Source organism: Schistocerca piceifrons, chromosome 6 (genome assembly GCF_021461385.2).
Source record: "Schistocerca piceifrons isolate TAMUIC-IGC-003096 chromosome 6, iqSchPice1.1, whole genome shotgun sequence".
NCBI lineage: Eukaryota > Metazoa > Arthropoda > Insecta > Orthoptera > Acrididae > Schistocerca > Schistocerca piceifrons.
In genome coordinates, this window is record NC_060143.1 from 252,753,412 (window position 1) to 252,775,537 (window position 22,126).

Sequence of the window (22,126 nt, forward strand, 5' to 3'; positions counted from 1 at the left end):
ACCAACAACCATCGAACACGAAGCATTAGGGTGCCAGAGACTTATTTGTGAGCTGAGACAAGTTATGGTGATGCGGAATAATCTCTCACGCCAGTGGATGGGTCTAGACCAGTTGCTGGAACTGGGGCACGACGCTAGGAGCTGCCGTCGATGTAATACATCGTGACAGAACGTCAGAACAGTGTGGTGGAATCCATGGAGCTCTTGTAGGGATTAAGTGGAAAAAAGGAAAGCTCCGCTTTATGTCCTGATGGGCCAATTGGGACCGACCGACTGCCGCGCCATCCTGTCAATGACGTCGTCAGAGGTGGTATGGGCGGGCGTGCGGTCAGCACACTGCTCTCAGCTGGCCTCGCGAGGCTGAATGCACACGGAAAAGACCCTGGCAGTACCACGAATCAAACACACGTCATGCACCTAGCAGCTATTTATGCTGACACTGAGCTAAGAGGCGGAATCTTGAGAGGATTTGTCCCAAAATATCTACACCAGCCCTGACGTTCTGCTGTCGAGCGTACCGACACGAACTTCCGCTGAGTGCCGCGCCACAAATTTTCTCCCCAAAATCGATTCTTATAACCTCTGTTAAGTGATGAGCATAAATCGTTTTCTGTAAGTACCTAGGGAACTTACTGAAGTTCGTTTATGCATGTTGTCATGGCTCATTATTTTAAATGTCCTCCCGATTCGCGTAAACGGATAGTCTCATTCTTGCAGTGAAGGGGCGTCCTAACTGCAGAACGGCGTCAACTAAAGATCAACGCAGGTATTAACGTGTCAATGCTTTGGAAGTTTTTGGATACGGAACCCGACCTGCAGCATCAGCCACGGACCTCACAATACACCCCTTTCCTGTCAAAAGTGCCGTAAGGTCGGTTATATTGTAACGTCCCCTATGAAAAATTAATGAATTATTGTGCTGATAAACATCTTATGTTATTTAATTTTCAAACAGCTGAGCAAAACTGAACGTACTCAGACATTCACTTAGGTGACACAATATTTTTAGCGCAACGCAACCTGACTTTCAGTAATCCCTACAAAAGAATGGCCCTGACTAACAATAACCTATACCTTTCATTAAATATTACCTCACAAAAATCTTCGTTACTCGAACTACTGAAATACAGTGAGCGCCAATACTGCCAGCTAAATAAATGATTCAAACAACTGAAGGCACTAACTACTGATAGGCATAGTTAGCAAAAGAAAGTTTTTGATAGAGACCTTAAAAGTGTTCAAAAGTCATAATATATATCAGTCCATGATATCCAATATTACAAATTTACTCTTTCTGATGGACATACGTCCAGATTGTCCGCTGTCAAAATTCCGCCATCTTTCTCCCAACATCCACCACTGCTGGCGGCTCACCTACAACTGCGCAACGCTACGCGCTGTTCACGTCCAGCTGCCCAACACTACAATAACAAACAACAATGCAAACCAGCCACAGACTGCACACAGCACAGCTAGTGATTTTCATACAGAGCGCTACGTGGCGTTACCAATAAAAAAACCTAAACAGCCTACTTACAATATTAACTCTCAAGATTTCCGTTCGTACACACTCCACTGATGCATAATTGAAGCTCGCGGTAGGTCATGAAATTACTTATATACACATAATTATTCAATCAATAATTTCATCCTCATCATCTTCGACATCCATAATTAGTAGTTGTAAATAAATTAACTATGCAATAATTATCGTATATTTGGAATGATATGGACTGGAGCATGGACTGCAGCTGAGTGCCGGGTCAGCTGAAAATCCACCGAGGCTGAAAGAAATTGAGAATGAGCGACGTTGTACTGTCATCGCGAGGCGCCGGCTTTTCAGGAATCGCATCATTGACCTCTGCTTTATTGGTGGTGTTCAAACTAGGCACTAGTATCTGCAGACCCTAACAAATATGCTGCCGCTGTTATTGGCGGGACATCTCGCACTGTACATTAAGGCAGTCCCTGTGGTACCAACATGAGGACCTTTCTTACAAGGGAACCTCCCCATCGCATCCCCCTTCGATTTAGTTATAAGCTGGCACAGTGGATAGGCCTTGAAAAACTGAACACAAATCAATCGAGAAAACAGGAAGAAGTTGTGGGGAACTATGAAAAAAATAAGCAAAATATACAATCTGAGTAGCCCATGCGCAAGATAAGCAACATCAAGCTTACTCTGAGCTCAGGAGCGCCGAGGTCCCGTGGTTAGCGTGAGCAGCTGCGGAACGAGAGGTCCTTCGTTCAAGACTTCCCTCGAGAGAAAAGTTTAATTTTTTGTTTTCAGACAGTTCTCAAAGTTCAGGCACTCACACATAATCAACTTCGCTCTCCAAAATTCCAGGACTTTTTTGGGAGTGGTTATCACATCCACAAGAAAACCTAAATCGGGCAAGATAGAAGAATCTTTTTACCCATTCGCCAAGTGTACAAGTTAGGTGGGCCGACAGCATATTCCTGTCATGTGACGCACATGCTGTCACCTATAGAATATATTAGACGTGTTTTCCTGTGGAGGAATAGGTTGACCTATGACCTTGCGATCAAATGTTTTCTGTTCCCATTGGAGAGGTACGTCCTTTCGTCTACTAATAGCACGGTTTTGCGGTGCGGTCGCAAAACACAGACACTAAACTTATTACAGTGAACATAACGGACAGATCATGACTTTGCGAAAATAACAAAGTAAACATTTTTCTCGAGGGGAGACTTGAAGCAGGACCTCTCGTTCCGCAGCTACTCACGCTAACCACGGGATCACGGCGCTCCTGAGCTCACAGAAACCTTGATGTTGCTTATCTTGCGCATGGGCTACTCAGATTGTATATTTTGCTTATTTTTTTCATAGTTCCCCACACCTTCTTCCTGTTTTCTCGATTGATTTGTGTTCAGGTTCCCTTGTTAGCAGAACACTTGGTGGTCGTTGCATCTGTCATTTGGGAAACGAAAAGTAGTCTGTACGCTCACCAGGCATAACACCTCTGGCCATCTTATCTTTGCAGAAAATTAAAACAGGATATCTTCAAGGCAGCACTGATGACTTCCGAAGACATACAATGCCCTTAAACGTTTCCCTGCGCTACGATAAGTCGAGATGAATTCTAGCGTGAGATATTCTCTGTCTGGAATCGCTTTCTAGCATTTATCATTGCTCACAGATAACATTGTGACCCTTGATACTACAGTCATAATAATAAACACACAAATCTCACCCAACTTAAACGTTTTCTTAAATTTTAGGCAACGGCGCAGATGTTTGTGGTACCTCATGTCTTGATGGCGGGAGAATGGTAGCGGCGCTGTTTATTGGTTGCTACACGGGTGTGGAAAACTTAAAGAAGAAAGTAACATTCGCATGAGGTGTCAGTGCCAAGTATCATAGTTTGCTAAAACTTGGGCCACACACGGAAAGAACTGCTACAGTATAGCACAGAAGCATAGTACAGAAGGTAAACGAAAGAGATTTGCAATGAGACAAATAGAAATGACGCATTTATTCAAGGACAATAATTACATTTATGTCAACCAGATTCATGATGATCCCCTGGACACTACAAAAGGCGGGCGTGGTTTTTAATTGGGTGCGTGATCACCTAAACCTGCAATGCGTGTTCTGCAACGCGAGCCCATGCTGGTCACAAGATTGGTAAGGAGTTCTTCTGGTAGGGCGTTCCGTTCTTCCACCAGAGCGGCTGACAGCCTCTGGATGTTCGTTGGTCCAGTACACCACCCCAACGTATCACACACGTGGCCATTCGAAGAGCTCCTACAACTGCGCTGTTCGGTGGAGTGGGGCAATGTCATCCATAAAAACGAAGTCACTGTCGATTGCACCCCTCAAAAAACGCAATTGCTGAAGGAGTGCAGTGTCACAATAACTGCCGACCGGTGAGTGTACCGTTTTCAAAGATTTGGAGGTAAATACGGCCGTGTAGCATTATGCTTTCGCGTACTATAACACCTGGACTACCAAAACTATCATCGTCGGCAATGTTCCTTGATGCATTACTTGTTCACTTGAGGGTACGTTCAGCATTATCGAACATGATTGTTTCGGTAGTCTACATCCACATCTACATTTATACTCCGCGAACCACCCAACGGTCTGTGGCGGAGGGCACTTTACGTGCCACTGTCATTACCTCCCTTTCCTGTTCCAGTCGCGCATGGTTCGCGGGAAGAAGGACTGCCGGAAGGCCTCCGTGCGCGCTCGAATCTCTCTAGTTTTACATTCTTAATCTCCTCGGGATGTATAACTAGGGGGAAACAATGTATTCCATACCTCATCCAGAAAAGCACCCTCTCGAAACCTGGACAGCATGCTACACCGCGATGCAGAGCGCCTCTCTTGCAGAGTCTTCCACTTGAGTTTGCTAAACATATCCGTAACGCTGTCACGCTTACCAAATAACCCTGTGACGAAACGCGCCGCTCTTCTTTGGAATTTCTCTATCTCCTCTGTCAACCCGACCTGGTACGGATCCCACACTGATGAGCAATACTCAAGTATAGGTCGAACGAGTGTTTTGTAAGCCACCTCCTTTGTTGATGGACTACATTTTCTAAGGACTCTCCCAATGAATCTCAACCTGGCACCCGCCTTACCAACAATTAATTTTATATGATCATTCCACCTCAAATCGTTCCGTATGCATACTCGCAGATATTTTACAGAAGTAACTGCTACCAGTGTTTGTTCCGCTATCATATAATCATACAATAAAGGATACTTCTTTCTATGTATTCGCCAAACATTACATTTGTCAATATTAAGGGTCAGTTGCTACTCCCTGGACCAAGTGCCTATCCGCTGCAGATCTTCCTGCATTTCGCTGCAATTTTCTAATGCTACAACTTCTCTGTATACTACAGCATCATCCGCGAAAAGCCGCATGGAACTTCCGACACTATCTACTAGGTCATTTCTATATATATTGTGAAAAGCAGTGGTCCCATAACACTCCCCTGTGGCACGCCAGAGGTTACTTTAAGGTCTGTAGACGTCTCTCCATTGAGAACAACATCCTGTGTTCTGTTTGCAAAAACTCTTCAATCCAGCCACACAGCTGGTCTGATATTCCGTAGGCTCTTACTTTATCAGGCGACAGTGCGGAACTGTATCGAACGCCTTCCGGAACTCTAGGGATAATGACATCTGCCTGGGAGCCTGTATTTAATATTTTCTGGGTCTCACGAACAAATAAAACGAGTTGGGTCTCACGCGATTGCTGTTTCCGGAATCCATGTTGGTTCCTACAGAGTGGAGTCTGGGTTTCCAGATAAGACATAATACGCGAGCAAAAAACATGTTCTAAAATTCTACAACAGATTGATGTCAGAGATGTAGGCCAATAGTTTTGCGCATGTGCTCGACGACCCTTCTTGAAAATTGGAACTACCTGTGCTCTTTTTCAATAATTTGGAACCTTCCGTTCGTCTAGAGACTTGCGGTACACGGCTGTTAGAAGGGGGCCAAGTTCTTTCGCGTACTCTGTGTAGAATCGAATTGGTATCCCGCCGGGTCCAGTGGACTTTCCTCTGTTGAGTGATTCCAGTTGCTTTTCTATTCCTTGGACACTTATTTCGATGCCAGCCATTTTTTCGTTCGTGCAAGGATTTAGAGAAGTCCAGGTGTTATGGTGTGGGGAGGCACAATGTTGAATGGTTTACTGGCCTCCAAATCCTTCAACACGATACACTCATCAACTAACATTATTGCGACACTGCAATCCTTCTCCATGTGCATCTTTTCGAGGGCGCTTTCTACCCCGACTTCGTTTTAATGGGTGACAATGCGCGACCATATCGAATAGCGAAAGTGGAGAAGCTCTTGGAACGAGAGGATATTTGGTGAATGGACTGGCCTGCCCAGTGTCCTCCCCTCCCTCTGACTTCAGTTCGAAGGAGCATGTATTGCATGTTTTTGGGAGACGTCCACGTGACCAACAACCACGCATGAGTTACAATCCCTACTTTCCAAAATAACTCTTTAGCAACTCTGTGACTGCCAAGGGATCACGTTGCAGAGCATGCACTGACGCCCGTGGCAATCACTTACCCTATTAAGAACCACGGCCCTCCTTTTGCATTCACGAGTAGCGCTGATCTTAGTGTAATTATTGTTGCGGCCACATGTAGTAAGCGTTGCTTCACAAAGTGGAAAATGGCAAAACAGAGGCATCCGGCGACCGAGGTGTTCTGAGGTAAGCGCGCCACAGATAGCCTTGCTGACAGAAGCAGTGTACCAACAATCTGACGCAAGGATGCACACAGACCGAGTGCCGAGCGAAGCCTGGAGAGTGCTGAGTAAGGGGAATTGAGCCACAGATAGCCTTGCTAACAGAAGCAGTCTACCAACAAGCTGACGCAAGGATGCACACAGACCGAGGGCCGAGCGAAGCCTGGAGAGTGCTGAGTAAGGGGAAGTGAGGCCAGCACGCTAAGTTATGCTGCAATATACTGCGGGAGTAATAACAAAAAGCTACCACCAAGGGTAAAAAACGTCCTCCTGTCGGATATAAACAGTGGAGCATGGGCAGCAACTGACAGAAGCCATTAGGAAGCGGTTCGGATCAGAGGACAGACGTGGTCTGTGTCCGAATGTTCAATCTTGGTAGGTGACGATTCTGGAAGTATGTTCCAACTCGCAGGAGTCATCCGTTCGCCACCAGATGTCAACTTCACCTCTGGAGGTCGGCCCGAGTTCAGTCGGCGCCATGGCTGACTAACTACGGCGCCGGACGGAGTGGCCCTGCGGTTCTGGGCGCTACAGTCTGGAACCGCGAGACCGCTACGGTCGCTGGTTCGAATCCTGCCTCGGGCATGGATGTGAGTGATGTCCTTAGGTTAGTTGGGTTTAAGTAGTTCTAAGTTCTAGGGGACTGATGACCTTAGAAGTTTAGTCCCATAGTGCTCAGAGCCATTTTAACCATTTTGGACTAACTACAGCGAGAACTTCCAGCAGGACCGGCCGCAGCGCGGTCTTGGTCACAGGCGCCGCCGGGGACTGACGCCCGGACATCGCGGCAACCCGGTCCCACAGCGCGTGGTCCGTCCATGACGGGACCTGGCGGACATCGCGACTGTCGGCTTCCCAGCCGCCGGTGCAGCAGGCGTCGGCAGCTGACCTCACGGCGACGCGGCTCCGTGGGCGTGCCCGTTGTGGGGCGCCGAGCGGCGGCGAGTTCATCTCAACCACAGGGCATCCTGGCTTCAGCGGAGCACTGGTGGCCTGAGGCTCCCAAGTGCGATCAGCGGCGCGCGTTGCGCGTTGCGCGCATTGTCGGAGAATCTACACAGCAGCAGCCAGGCGGAGGGATCCGCAGGGCTGGGCAGCGACGACGAGGGAGAAATTGTAAAGAAAGTTCAATAAATAATTGTAAAACTCCACGCCGTCTCAGTCTTTGGTGCAGCCACTGTGTCTGCTACTAATAAGCGATGCATAGAAACCGTAACATTATTGTCTTTGAAGAAAGGTATCACCTACACTCATTGTATTGGGTGTTTCTTTCAGTTACCTTCCGTACTATACTGTAGCAGTTCTTCTTACGTTTCAAGTTTCATTGAGCTGTGTTACTTCACAGTGACACCTCATGTGAAAGGTAGTTCCGTCCTTAAGTATTGTGTACGAGTATATTCGATGACATTCACCTAAGAGACATCGCCAAAGTGTTTGTAAATGGTACGTTCGTGTTACGGCGTCAAGTCAAGCGCGGGCACGCCAGTTGGGAACGATAGAAAAGAGATGGCTGTGAGAAGAAGACAGCCAATCGCAAGCTGACCGACCACTCTCCAGGACGACAACGCGACAGCAACGGCCCCTGTGTGAAGAGGACATAAGCGTTGCGACCGATTGTTGACGATCCAATTGAATAGTAGCTTCAAGATTGGGCAGGTCTATGGCGGCGTCAACTCCGTTCACTTCGCTTCTACTCCCTATGTAGGACTGACTTGGTATTGTTAAATACTGTGTAAGTAGGCTGTTTAGGTTTTTATGTTGGTAACGCCACGTAGCACTCTGTATGAAAATCACTGACTATGCTGTGTGCACTCTGTGGCTGGTTGGCATTGTTGGAATATTCGCTATTGTACTGTTGGGCAATTCGATTTGAACAGGGCGTAGCGTTGCGCAGTTGGAGGTGAGCCACCAGCAGTGGTGGATGTCGGGAGAGAGATGGCAGAATTTTGAGAGCGGACGATCTGGACGTGTGTCCATCAGAAAGAGTTAATTTGTAATATTGGATATCATGAACTGATGACCTTTCAACATTATTAAGGTAAATACATCGTTTGTTTTCTATCAAAATCTTTTATTTGATAACTATGCCTATCAGTAATTAGTGCCTTCAGTAGTTAGAATCTTTTATTCAGCTGGCAGTATTGGCGCTCGCTGTATTACAGTAGTTTCAGTAACGAAGATTTTTGTGAGGTAACTGATTCATGAAAGGTATAAGTTATTGTTAGTCAGGGCCATTCTTTTGTAGGGATTATTGAAAGTCAGATTGCGTTGCGCTAAAAAAGTATTTTGTGTCAGCTTAGTGATGATCAGAATAAGTAAAGAGAGAAATGTCTGAGCACGTTCAGTTTTGAAAATCAAATAACGTAAGGGGTTTACCAGCACAGTCATTCATTAATTTTTCTAAGGGGATGGTTCAACTGAAGAAGCTTAAGTATTTTGTTTGTTGCCCTTTGCTTGCGATACATCTGTGTAATTATTAATATGACTACTTTGATTTGATTGTCTAGCCAACTGGGTACGAAGGATTCCTAGACACCCCATATTTGACGACAAGGCTGGACATAATATTTGACGTCGAGCATGGAGACATAATAGTCTGAATGCCGCAGAAAATAGTATATACACAGTGCCTGACAAAAAAAGTCAAACATGCTGAAGGAAAGAACGAAATGAAATGAAGCGACGTATCAGCACGACGTTACACAGCCTCTGACATGGACTTGGTTGTGAGTGTGTCATAAACCAATTGGATCTTCTCCGGAAGTATGCTGACCCACAACTCTTGTAACTGATCCTTGATGGGGACAGATCTCGGAATCTTGCTGGTCACTGGATTAGCTGAAAATGTTGCAGGCAGTTCATAGAGGCACGTCCAGTGTTTGGATTAGCATTATCCTGTTACAAATGGCACTAGGATGCAGTCGCATGCGCGGTAACACATGAGGTCGCACGATGTCGGTAACCTACTGTTGTGCCTTCAGAGTTTCTTGAATCACTGCCAGCTGTGACCTAAAGGGATACCCGATGGCTCCCCACACCATGACAATGTGCTTCTCCAAAACATTGGATGAGTGAGACCTCGTCACAGGTCGCTGCCATTCTCTTCGACGATCGTTATCCTCTGGTGTCCAGATCCTCGAATCATCGCTGAACGCGAAGTGACGCGATTAATCAGCAGTCCGTCCTTCCCAATTACAGTACCATTTCCAACGTTGCCGCGAGTGTTGTGGCGTTAACGGCGGCCTACACGCGGTGTAGCGAAACAAGCGCTGTATCGTTTGTGAGATACAGAAGCGAGCGAATGTGCTGGGACTTCAGCAGTTCACTGCTAGTAGCGCCGCGTCACCATATGCAGAAAGTGTCATCACTTCTGTCTCTACGCTGTTCATTTTTGGAACACAACCTACGACCAGCTTAGAGACAGAAGTGATGACACTTTCTGCAGGACCTGACCATCATTTTGCAGGATAATGCTCAAGCACGTACAGTGCAAGCTGTTACTGATTTGTTTGATTGATGGGGCTGCCAAGTGCTACACCACCTACTGCACTCCCCTGACTTAAGCCCTCGAGATTTCAACTCGATTTCTAAACTGAAGGGAACACTTCGTGGCATTTGCTTCAGAACTGCTACAAATTCGTCGGGCAATAGACCGCGCCGCTCGAACTGTCAACACAACCGGTACTGCTAAGAGTATCCTACGACTTCCACATCGCTGGCAACGGGTTATACACAATGCTGGTGACTACTTTGAAGGTCAGTAAAACTTTGTAACACGTATCTATCATGTACCAGCTGTAAATAAATAGTTGCCACTATTAAAATTCCAACCCTCGTATAACGGTATACATTGTCGAAATAATGTAGCTACAGATGTCACTTTTGCCATTTAACGATGACATATTGTACAAAAACGACGCACTTTTGATACATAATCGTTGTGCAGTAGCGTTAAAACGTTAAACTTTCGTAGCACAAGAGTTATAACATAAAAACATCAAATACAGGAATCGTTTATCTACCGATATGTAGTTTCCTATCATTTTATTACAAATGTCTAAAATGACACCTTTTCGAGAGATCTTCAGTTTACTGATACTTTGAAACACCTTCTGTTCACACCACATACTCTGTGTTAAAGAAAACCCACCAAATACGTAGTGTAAGTCAATACAATGCAATTCTGTTTGTGACGTGAAACGATGTTGCAACTCATTGGCCTCGTTCTTCTCAACGAGGCAAAAATCTGACATTCTTCATTTCACGCTCCGTAATGGAAAGCGAAATTCCATGGTGTGACGTCATCTCCTCGTACACGTGTATTTTCGCGTCCCGTGAGAGGACGGATTAAGGCAGAACCTGTCGTATCTACTTGCACTCGCCTATGACAGATAGCGGAGGTGTTCAAACAAGCGGGCGAAACAGCATACTTCGCTTCTAGTTGCGTTCTTTTTTGTGCGTACGGTAATTTTGTGGGAAACCGGACCTTAAAACTGGCACAGAGTAGTAGGTTATTTTGATATTCGATAAAGGAAAGGATAGTTTGTAAGCCTGCGGTTTCTCATAGAGCATTATTACGCTTTCAAACACCCTTTAAAAACTGTAATACTTTATTACTGGCATTGTTGTAATTTCCAGCATTTCAATAGGCACGATACCATTACTCATTTTGGAGTACTGCCTCTAAGTTCTTCAAATAGAAGCTGAAAAGCATCGAACTAGTTTCTTTTTTCTCAGAAATCTCAGTGTTTTGATGACTAAAAATCGACATGGGATGCATAAGATCTGTTTTTAAAACTGTGTTATGCTGTACCAGTACCAGGCCTCACAGAAGATAAACATGTGGCCTGATATTGGACTCACATAACAGAATTTTTTTTAAAAAAAGCGTAAACATCTCGTGTCCCAAGTCTACTTATTTATGTGACTAGCAATAGTGATACCTTTGAAATTTTCAGAGACGTTTCTTTAACTAGCAATTTCCAAATCAGACATGTCCGACTGTACCATCAGCATACTGAAACGTGATTATCAGAAGACTTGCAGATCACATTAAAAATCGAATGTCTAAACAGGAACGTACTCAGCAAAGTAGTAAGCTATTTCCCTACTTGCTGCACCACGTAACAATTGATCAAGAAGATATGATTCTCAGAACTGTAATCTAGAAGATTTTTTTCTGTGAAAATTTTTAAAGTTTTTTAAATAAAACAGACGTTATCAACATTCTACATATTTATTCTTCATACATATGTGCAACCCTCTTCCGGTGAAGGGTTCCGAACTGTAGTCTGTAACACAGCAGTGTGTATCGTAACTGTGTCGGTGCATGAGAAGCGCCGTCCTGTCACCGAGTTTCGAATTCGAAGAGTTCGTCCTCGTCGCCATGACATTGCCAGACCATACACCAGCGTTAGGATACAAATACAACATCTTCGTTTCACTGTCATCGATCATCCTCCATACAGTCCCAACATGGCTCCACCCTCTTTACAAAACTTAAAGAACACCTTCGAGAGCATCACTTTGGCAGTGTCGAAGAGGTGCAGGCAGAAGTGAGCCTGTGGCTCCGTCGACAAATTCAAACGTTTTGTAGTGACCGCTCTCGGTTGGGAGAAATACGTTCGTCGCCAGGGTGACTGTTTTGAAATATAAATATGTTGTCATGTAGAATAAAAATATAGAATGTTAATAACCTGTGTTTTGTTTAAAAAGTTTTAAGAATTTTCACATAAAAAATTCGGAGGCACTACTTCCGGCATGCCCTCGTATAAGGTAATATACGGTCGAAAGCATTTAGTAATTGATGCTCTGAGCAAAGCTCGGAAGCCGAGCAGTGTTTCCAAAATTATGTCGGTTCTCGGCTTGGTTCACTACTGCATTCTACAGTTCAGTTAACACGCTTTATTTACATCATACAGACGTACGAAATCTGTACAGTGCGGCTACTAAAGGTACGAATTACTTAGTTATGTTCTTATGCGACACTTCAATTCTTTCATAAAAGGCACATGACTTGCTACAGCAGTTGAAAGGAATGTACACCGTCTTGAAAGAAATTATAACGCAAACATCAACGACCAAAACTAGAGTGATGGGATGTGGTAGAATTAAATCAGGTGATGATAAGATAATTGGATTAGGAAACGAAACACCGAACGCGAATTGTGTAAGTAGCAAAATAACGTATGATGAACGTATTAGAAATGATACAAAAAGTATCCTGGCAATGGCAGGGAAAGCGTTTCTGAAGAAGAGAAAGTTGTAAACATCGAATACAAATTAAATAGTAAGAAGTTTTTGATGAAGGTATTTATCTGTAACTGATGTTCCATGGGATCGGCTTCTATCAGTTTTTCCATTCTTATATAAATAATTAGTGTCAGTATTTTGCAAGTCTTGTATCGTAAGACAACAAAGTTGTGCGCTAGATTTTGGATGATATTAAATTTGCTGTAAAGAGTCAATTTCATGAATAATTCCATATTGTTTAGGTAAGTAAAATGAACTGATTCATTCAAAGCATTTGTTTCTTTCTGTCGCAAATGGATTCCTTGCCTTCAATTTTATTCTGACACGCATACAATGTTGTCTGACTCTCTACTTGAGTGTTATAGAGCCGCTGACGTCCATGTAGAGGACCCAGGTTTGATTGCCGGTACGAGACTGGCCCGTCTGGGATGAAAATGCGGAACTTTACCTACCTTCAGACCTCTACAGATGAGGTAGGTGCAAGAACATCACCGTCAGTTCCTGGAAGCATGAAAAAAGTTCGTCTGTGCAGGCTTGTAGCTGTAAAAGGGTTACATAGCTCATTTCCTTTCCTGTTGACAACTTCCAGTTGCAGATTGCAGTGTGCTCATATTATTGTCCTGTGATTTTAAATTCCTTGCTGTCGTGTCTGTTGCCCTTGAGAAAAACATAAGCTCTTGCTTTTCTTGTCTGTAAGGTTACATTTTTCCTTCTTCCTGCTCTCTCTATAGGTCTCCATGTATTACTTACAATCTTATCTCTTTCTCTGTCCTATCTAGTGCATCACAATGTTATTTTTTTAATTTCAAAATTAAGTTACTAATACTTATTTAATCGGTCTCCATTTTCGCACTCCTATTGTCGTTTTAGTACAGAAATTCCCATTTTAATCTGAAAAGAAGGCTAACTAAAGATGATGTCTGTGATGTATTTGGCAGGTTTTATTCATCTGTCCATTAGTTTAGCACTGTCCCTTTTATACCTCTTGACAACCCAGAAAAAAAGAGTGACTGCTACAGAGATTGGGTTGTAACTCAATAGTTGCAATCTTCATCACTTCATGTGCAAGGAAACCTATCAGTTACTTAGTGTGAATTATGAACTGTGGTATGTAACTTACCTTTTGAGACTGAGAGCTTTCGGTTTTTGTGGGGTTTATACTACATTGGGTTATATGTAACAAGATAAAACATTGGCACCATGCATAGCTAAAACTCATCTTTTCTCTTTTCACTTAGTTCACTACACACAGTATCATGAGAGATTAACTACAATGTTTGGAATGAATGACTATATTGAATCACTGTGCTGTTTCGTGAAGGATCCTCGTCCTGTGCAGTTGATAGTATTCAGCCTTCATAGGTATGTATTTGTGTTTGTATCCTGACTTGGTCCAGTAAACAGTTTTAGGTTTCCGCATGTATTTCTGGCTTCAGGTTAGTAAAGTATTTCTTCTAGATATATTGCATCATATTTTATTGATCTTTTAATTTATGGTTTACAATGATGTACAGTGACTTTAAGGTAGTCAGTACTGATTGGTTAGGCAGAACATACAATATTAAAGTACTAAAGTCAGAGAAATGAGAAAGAGATACAAGAATTTGTATACAATCATCAGTAAATAGGTACAAGACTTCTTTTACTGTCATATGTGATAAAAATTTGTGCAGTTTACCTTATTGTATTATTTGCATTATTTATACTGTAGTGTTGACAGTTGTGGACTTTTGTTCCCTTCCAATAAAAAAAAATTATACTCTGCCTTCAGTTTTACAAAATAGGATTCTATTTAGCACAATGTTTAAGGTAACATAATACACTCTGTAGTCATGTGGGGACTACAACCTTTGAAATTCTTTAGTTCCTATAATCAACTTTTTCATTGGCATCCCTACAATTTTGCATAACTGTAGTCCTTATGTCTGAGCTTTGTATTTCAAAAACTATTTTAATAATACCTAACTCATTAAATGCATTTTTTTTATTTTTGAAGGTACTTTACATGTCTCTCCCTACTGATTTCCAGACTTTACTACCATGCTGAATGTAGAGTTTCACTACTTCATATGAACCTATGGTCTCTAATGGTGGTTCATTTTATGGCAACCAATATTTAATCACAACAGATTAAAGACATTGCTTTTTGTAAAATATATTCTGTTTTATGTTTTCTCCAATAAAGTGTTGACTAGTCACAAAATGTACACAGCAACAAACATAAACAAATCCTTAAAATTTTTTCTGAGCAATGGTATAAGTGCTACTTCATGTGTAACAGAAATGATGTTACATATTTTGAAGGTGAGACAGTTTAGAGATGACATTAACCTTTACAATTTTATGTCTGAATTATTGTATTCAAATCAAATACTGAAATATGTTTCTCTGTAGAGATATAAACAGTCCATAGTTTCAGTGAGTACAAGTATAACATTTCAAAGTGATGCACTTAGTTTCATACTTACTTAGTAAATGTGTAACTAAAGTAATTATTATTTCTGACTGTCTTTTTTAATTCTACATTCAAGTGAATAGCCATCTTATGACTAAGTTTTAGAATTATGTTGGGCTATTTAAAAACTCCCAAATAAAACAAGGTATAAAAGTTTCATATCAGCGCACACTCCGCTGCAGAGTGAAAATCTCATTGAAGGTATAATTACATAATAGAACCATATTGTGATATGTTGTAGAATCAGCATATGAGAAAATGACAGTAGGTAAATCAGAAGTACTATTGAATTAAAAAGAAACAATCTTCTGAACTTACTTTCTTCATTATTTTGTACATAACAATTTCATGTGATGGGATTTTCAAAACCACTGCAGGTCATTGCCTTTCTCATTTTTCCTTACTTTTTTAAACTGGTAATGCAGTCAGTTACACATGTCTCAGTAAATAGAAAAATTACAGCGTCTCTCTTTGTACATGGTATTGCAACCTGAAGATACACTATCTTTACAAATGACTTCTGCTTGTATTGTTCAATTATAATGGTATTATAGAAGATTTTGAAGAGGAACATTTCTAATTTTTAGAACGAAACATGTAAGTAAGAAACTATTTTTACTTCAAGATATGTAATTGTCTGTATTCATAATTTTTAAATGAAAATTAAGATGCTTCACAAACTACCAGGAAATGTACTCCCATAGTATTTCAGTAAAGCAAGTACTTCACTATAGGCTTAATATGAAGTATTTAAGAATTTTTTAGGGTTCACTGTACACCACAAATTTAATATATGGCACTTTTGGGGCCTCTGACAATAAAATTCTCTGAATGAATTTATGACAGGAGAGTAATAGCAGGTATATGAAATTTTACTGAAAATAATCTCTGCAAATAGTAACATATCACTGAAGATTAATATGCAGATGCTGGAGTGTGACAATATAGTTCTGATTTTCACAGACCTTTAGGTCTCTTAGTGCACTGTACTGAGTGATACAGCCATCGATCGCAGATATAGTGTGGGGAACCAAGTCTGATAGAAAGTATCAGAGCACAGGCATTTTAGGCTATTTACTGAAGCCATGAATTCATGCAGTCTTGTTATTGTCTGTTAGGAGCCGTGAATGTACTTGACAAACTGCAAGCTTTGTTTATTCACATTTTATGCAACAATTTATTCTTCTGTGGTTTCTCAAGTCTCCAGTCAGTATATGTCACACATCTCACTGCCTGCCACTGACAGAGGGAAAAGGTGACTGATCAGTATAAGGTGTCCAACAGTTGTTGATTGTGGTCTAGGTTAGGAATCATTAAGCCTCTCATAGACACGGTGAGGCATTCATATCAGATGTTGAGAATATTAGTTACTGTGATGTACCTCAGATTTTATTGTCAGAGGTTCTGTTTAAGTTTTATTACGTTATTATGTCCTACCTGCAATGCTTAGGTATGGACAAATATTTAGAATTCAAATTTTGTGTGTATGTGTGTATTAAAACCACACTATACAATTGTTTTACAAAAAGTCAAACACCAAAATAATACTTGCATGATGTAAAAAACTTGTTTTAGAAACATAGTTCATTTTCATATCTGAAAATATGAATGTATTTAATAACAGCTGCATTGGCAACCATGTCAGACAGCACGAGTAAGTGACAATTACAGAGGCACTAAAATACCAGACTGAAGCCATTTGTATGTTAACGAACCTCACCAACATACAAAACACTGAAAATATTTAATAGTTTTTCTGTGCAAAATACTCTTCTCTTTATTGTATTTGTCAGTTACATTAAGAACCTACATTCACATATTTAAACAATTTACAATTCTACAATAACAATATCTTGAACAGCCAAAAATTCTGAACAATGTCAACTTTAATAGACTGAGATTGCATGGTAAGAATAAAGACACTGTCCCATTGATTATGCTTATCAGCTACTCAGTTGTTAGCATTTCAGTTTTTCTGAGCAAGTAAAACACATTATTTATAAAATCTACTGAAAAAATATAGTAACATCATCACAGCTGATAGTAGACATTTATCAACAAATTTTCCTCAAGAATGAAGACTGTGAGACAAGATCCTATTTACATTCAAACATCATCTCCCAGTTTCTGGCAGAGGAAAAGAGAGATAACCATTCCAATAACCTGCAAATATAATTGAAACAATATATCAGTCAAAATGTAATGATTTCTATTAACAGAAAACAGAAATAACTTTTATGTAAAGGCTATTCCACAAAACATGTTTATATCTTTCAGTTTTGAGCATTTGTGTTCATTCACTTCTGCATCACTTACTCGAAACCCACTGGAAGAACACACCCTCAGAGATGTGGAATGCATGAAAATCTTACTTTGCAACCAAAATGTAGTACTGATAAAATGATTTTATGAGCTGTATTTTTAAATATATCCATGTCAATTACAGACACCATATGTTAGTTCTGAATGAATCTTTTTAAACATAGAAAGACTGGAAAGGTGGCATTTAACATAAACACCAGAATATACTCTGTATTTAAAGAACTAGTATTCATCTGTTTATATTACCTGATAGTGGTTACCCATTATACACTCTCCAAAATTGTTCGAGATTACTGCTTCATGTTGAAATATAAATGATCATTTCCTGTGTTAATGGAGATTTATTTACAAATAATCTTGTTTCCTACAATGCTAGTGTAGATCCAACAAGCCAGAACCCTAATATTTGCAAAATTTATAAACTATATACTTAATGAAATAAGGTCAGCAGTGAAGAATATTTAAAAAATATTTTTACCAGTGTGTAACCTACTAGAGCTCATCAAAATAAAAAAAGTGCTACAAAATTATTTTAGGTTGTGGACCATATCTTACAGTAAAATGTTGAACAAACATTTCAACAACATTACATATGGCCTTTATAAAGGTATGTGATACTACTGTGGAATACAACTTAGCTCTTACACATTGTCTTTCCTTCAATCTCTAACATTTTTTTGTAAACAAGCGTATACAAATCGTGCTATAATTGGATATCATGGGTGGAGAGGAAGGGAACTGGTATTATTTATTGGCAGTAATTAAAGACTGAAATTTATTTGACCACATTAGTGTATAAGGAGGGAGAGACTTGAGTGACACAGTGTATGCTGGCAGTTAGGATGAGCGACTGCATTTTCTATTGTCTGCTGCCTTCCCTTCCCTTCCACAAAACTGTATATGTATATATATTTATCTGTATTGTGTATATGAAAATTCACTAAAAGTTGTATCACTAGTTTCTCTGATATTTAATTAAATGTGGGATCGACGCCGGTGTGCTTTAAGCTCTTATGGGTCTCAACACCTCATCACTATTCTAGTCAAGTGACCATGTTGGCAGTCATTACAACTTGAGTTTAATCATTTACACAAGCGGCACTTTGTGTTTGGAGTTGGTTGTTTACTGTGCAGGAATCGGCTTTCGTGTGCCGTGTAAACATGAACTATGTTGGATCTATTTTAAATGCTAACAGAAAAGTAAAGCTGTGAGGACGGGTCGTGGGTAGCTCAGTTGGTAGAGCACTTGCCCACGAAAAGCAAAGGCCCCGTTTTCGAGTGTCAGTACGGCACACAGCTTTAAACTGCTACACTCTGTTGCAGAGTGAAAAATCTCATTCTGGGAACAGAACAGGAAATTACCAGGAAAAGTTAGCCGCAAAGGAACTAAGGTCTCTGAGAACAGATCCTTTGATTCAGAGAGTGACGAAGTCAAACAAGCTTGACTACAAGCGAACATTTAACAAGGAAGTGTACAGTTAGGACAAGTTGTTGTGCGAGTGCAGCATAAGAATATCTGATTTTCAGTCCAAAAATAAATTCATCAACTAATACATCTGTTAAGGATCTTGTACATTTGTCACACTAAAACTCCCACTTACACAAAAATGTTAATTGGAGAACTGCGAAAGCTTAAGCTCTAAACTGTACTTAATTATGTAGAAAACAACAAAATTCTTTCTTTTGCCAGATATGTTATTTATCTTATTATTATTAGTATCGTTATTATTATTATGTTGTTATTTATCTGAGTCCAGAAGTCGGTGAACACCCAGGATGTATACTCACGAGCCGCCACTGATTTTAAGAAAATCATTAAATTACCAGCAGAAAATGAAAGAGCTGGAACCTAGTTACCTATGGCATAATTAATGCGTGCAAGATCTTTCACAAGTATGTATCATGAAGGCCGAAAAGGAAGTAAATGTATGATATAATAAGAGCCATAATATTGGGCATTCCTGAGAAAAGCATAATAAATCAACTTCGAGGAACATAATATATTTAACATCCTGGCAGATTAAAACTGTAGTCTCGATCGAGACTCGAACTCGGGACCTTTGCCTTTCGCGGGCAAGTGCTCTATCGACCGAACTACCCAAGCACGACTGACGACTCCTCCCTACAGTTTCAATTCTGCCAGTACCTCGTCTCCCTCCAATCTTCACAGAAGCTCTCCTGCGAACCTTGCAGAGCCAGCACTCCTGCAAGGAAGGATATATCGGAGACATGGCTTAGCAACAGCCTATGGGATGAAACTTCCTGGCAGATTAAGACTGTGTGCCGGACCGAGACTCGAACTCGGAGTCTCGGTCCGGCACACAGTTTTAATCTGCCAGGAAGTTTCATAACAGCGCACACTCCGCTACAGAGTGAAAATCTCATTCCAGCCTAGGGGATGTTTTGCGGAATGAAATTTTCACTCTGCAGCGGAGTGCGCTCTGATATGAAACTTTCTGGCAGATTAAAACTGTGTTCTGGACCGAAACTCGACCTCGGGACCTTTGCCTTTCGTGGGCAAGTGCTCTACCGTCTGAGCAACCCAAGCACAATTCGCGAACAGTGCAGGAGTGCTAGTTCTGCAAGATCTACAGGAGAGCTTCTGTGAAGTTTGGAAGGTAGAAGGCGGAATTAAAGCTGTGAGGATGGGTCGTGAGTCGTGCTTGGGTAGCTCATGGTAGAGCACTTGCCCGCCAAAGACAAAGATCCCCAGTTCGAGTCTCGGTCTGGCACACAGTTTTAATCCGCTATGAAGTTTCATATCAGCGCACACTCCGCTGCAATGTGAAAATTTGATTCTGGAGATGTCATATATTAATTGATTAGTACACACATTTAACATCTCTGTAGAAATATCGTCACCAAGCGAAGAGGCGCAGTAGTTAAGACACTGAACTCGCTTCTGGTATGACGGAAGTTCAAATCCCCGTCCAGTCATCCAAGGTTAGATTTCGCGAGGTTTCCCAAAATTGTGTAAGGTAAACGTTGGAATGCTTCATTTGATAAGGACACAGCCGATTTATTTATCCTCCATCTCCAAATCGAACTTTGTTTTGTCTGTAATAACCTAGTTGTCGACAGGAAGTTGGACGGTAAAATAAAATGTCGTGTGACTAGGGCCTCCCATCGGATAGACTGTTCTCCGGGTGCAAGTCTTTCGATTTGACGCCACTTCGGCGACTTGCGCGTCGATGGGAATGAAATGATGATGATAAGGACAACACAAAACCCAGTCCCTGAGCGGAGAAAAATCTCCAACCCAGCCGGGAATCGAACCCGGGCCCTTAGGATTGACATTCTGTCGCGCTGACCACTTTTTAAAAAAAATCTCATTTTGTTCGTTTTCGTTCGTTGTGTCTGCTCGGGGCGGACGTCGCAAGACACCCGTTTCAGTTCGTCATTAATCCATTAACTCAGTTTTTTTATTATAGAGGGCAGCTAACCCTCAGACCGAACACGCTGAGTTACCGTGCCCTCAGTCAAGACTGCCGGACTGGGAATTGAATCCAGGTCCTCCCGAATGCCAGGCCCGAGCGTTACCGCTCACCCATCAGGCTCGGTGCCACTCAGTTATTGGGGGCGGACAGTTGGACGGTAATCGTCCTTCCTTCTTCCTTCCAATACCTTAGGAATTTGTTTGTAATGTGACATGTCTAAAACACAGAACATTTGTAGAAAATCGGTTTTCGATTGTGCAATGGCATCGGAAGATAAATTAAAAAGTACAAATAAAACATGGGTTAATATGCCATGTGATGTTTTATATAGTGTCCCTGACATTCTCTGGACTCAGAGGCCTTGTTCAAATACGAGTATATTGGTGTGACCTATGAAGTACAGGTTGCTGAAAACAGCGCAGTGCTCTGCTGGGCATTGTTGTATTTGATAGGCTCGTCACTTTCCCTAATCTTTGAATCAGCTCTCGCGATACTGGTCGCTGTTCGTCACAATCTAAATAACAATGCAAGTAGACTTCTTTTACATACCGTATTCGAAGCATTAGCCAGAGGCGAGATTCATACAGAGAGGCAGAGAAAGGGGATCAACGCCAGACGTTAAGACGTAAGGTTGAATGTTACCCCACACCCATCACCCACACTTCATGAAATAAAATACGATAGATGTACTGTTATAGGTGAGGGCCGGCCACTGCGTGCCAAATTTCACGTGTGCGGCGTGCGGCCCAAGGCCCGTACTCGGCTCAGCTCGCCCCCTCTCGGAAATTTCCGGAACACCGTGACACTGCATTTAGCACTGGGGTGTCTAGTTTTCGGTCGGCACAACACTCAGAGATCGGCAGAGTCACACTGTCAGCGCTGTTTACCCTGCGCTATTTGTTCCGTGGTATGAAGGGCGTTCACAGGTCCAGTGGCCGTTTGCACCAAAAGGGGTAGTCTACCGATCTACCGTCACTGAGCCGTGGTAAAAATTGCTGTTTTGAAGAGCGCGCCGCAGCGCGTAGTGTGAAGCAGTCGCCCTCAGCTTCTGGCGGTGGCGCCGCTGTGGCAGTCGCAGCTTTGGTGTCTCCCTCTGGTGGGAAAGGGGAAAAGTTGTCTGTCCACGTGTATTTAAGGGGCGCTATGAGCTCGCCAGTCGGTCAGTCTGGGTCTGTCTCTCGTCCGCATTTGTTAGGCATAAGAGAACTCAGCGAGTGGTCGCCCGGTCGGGGCTTAGTTCCTGCATCTGGGTCTGCGTGTTAGGCGGCCAGTCTGCTCGAGTTTGCTCAGGCAGTGGTCATTGGCGGTTGGATCGATCGGTTGGTCGGTCGCGCATTGAGACACAAGATGACTTGTCCGTCTTGAGCGTCGGCGCACGTGAGGTCGCCACGTGAGTCCAGTGGGCCGCGGCGCATAGCG

The 22,126-nt window shown here is 42.1% G+C and overlaps 1 protein-coding gene across 1 annotated transcript in view; it reads right to left on the reverse strand.

Annotated features, from left to right (window-relative positions):
* Positions 1-13,952: 13,952 nt before the first annotated feature.
* The window catches only part of LOC124803258 (CD151 antigen-like), a 159,136-nt gene continuing 150,962 nt past the window's right edge, over positions 13,953-22,126 (reverse strand). Inside the window, exon 7 of the mRNA XM_047264441.1 lies at positions 13,953-17,111. Within this exon, the coding sequence (XP_047120397.1) occupies positions 17,055-17,111 (57 nt within the window). The 3' untranslated portion in view covers positions 13,953-17,054. The remainder of the gene's footprint in view (positions 17,112-22,126) is intronic.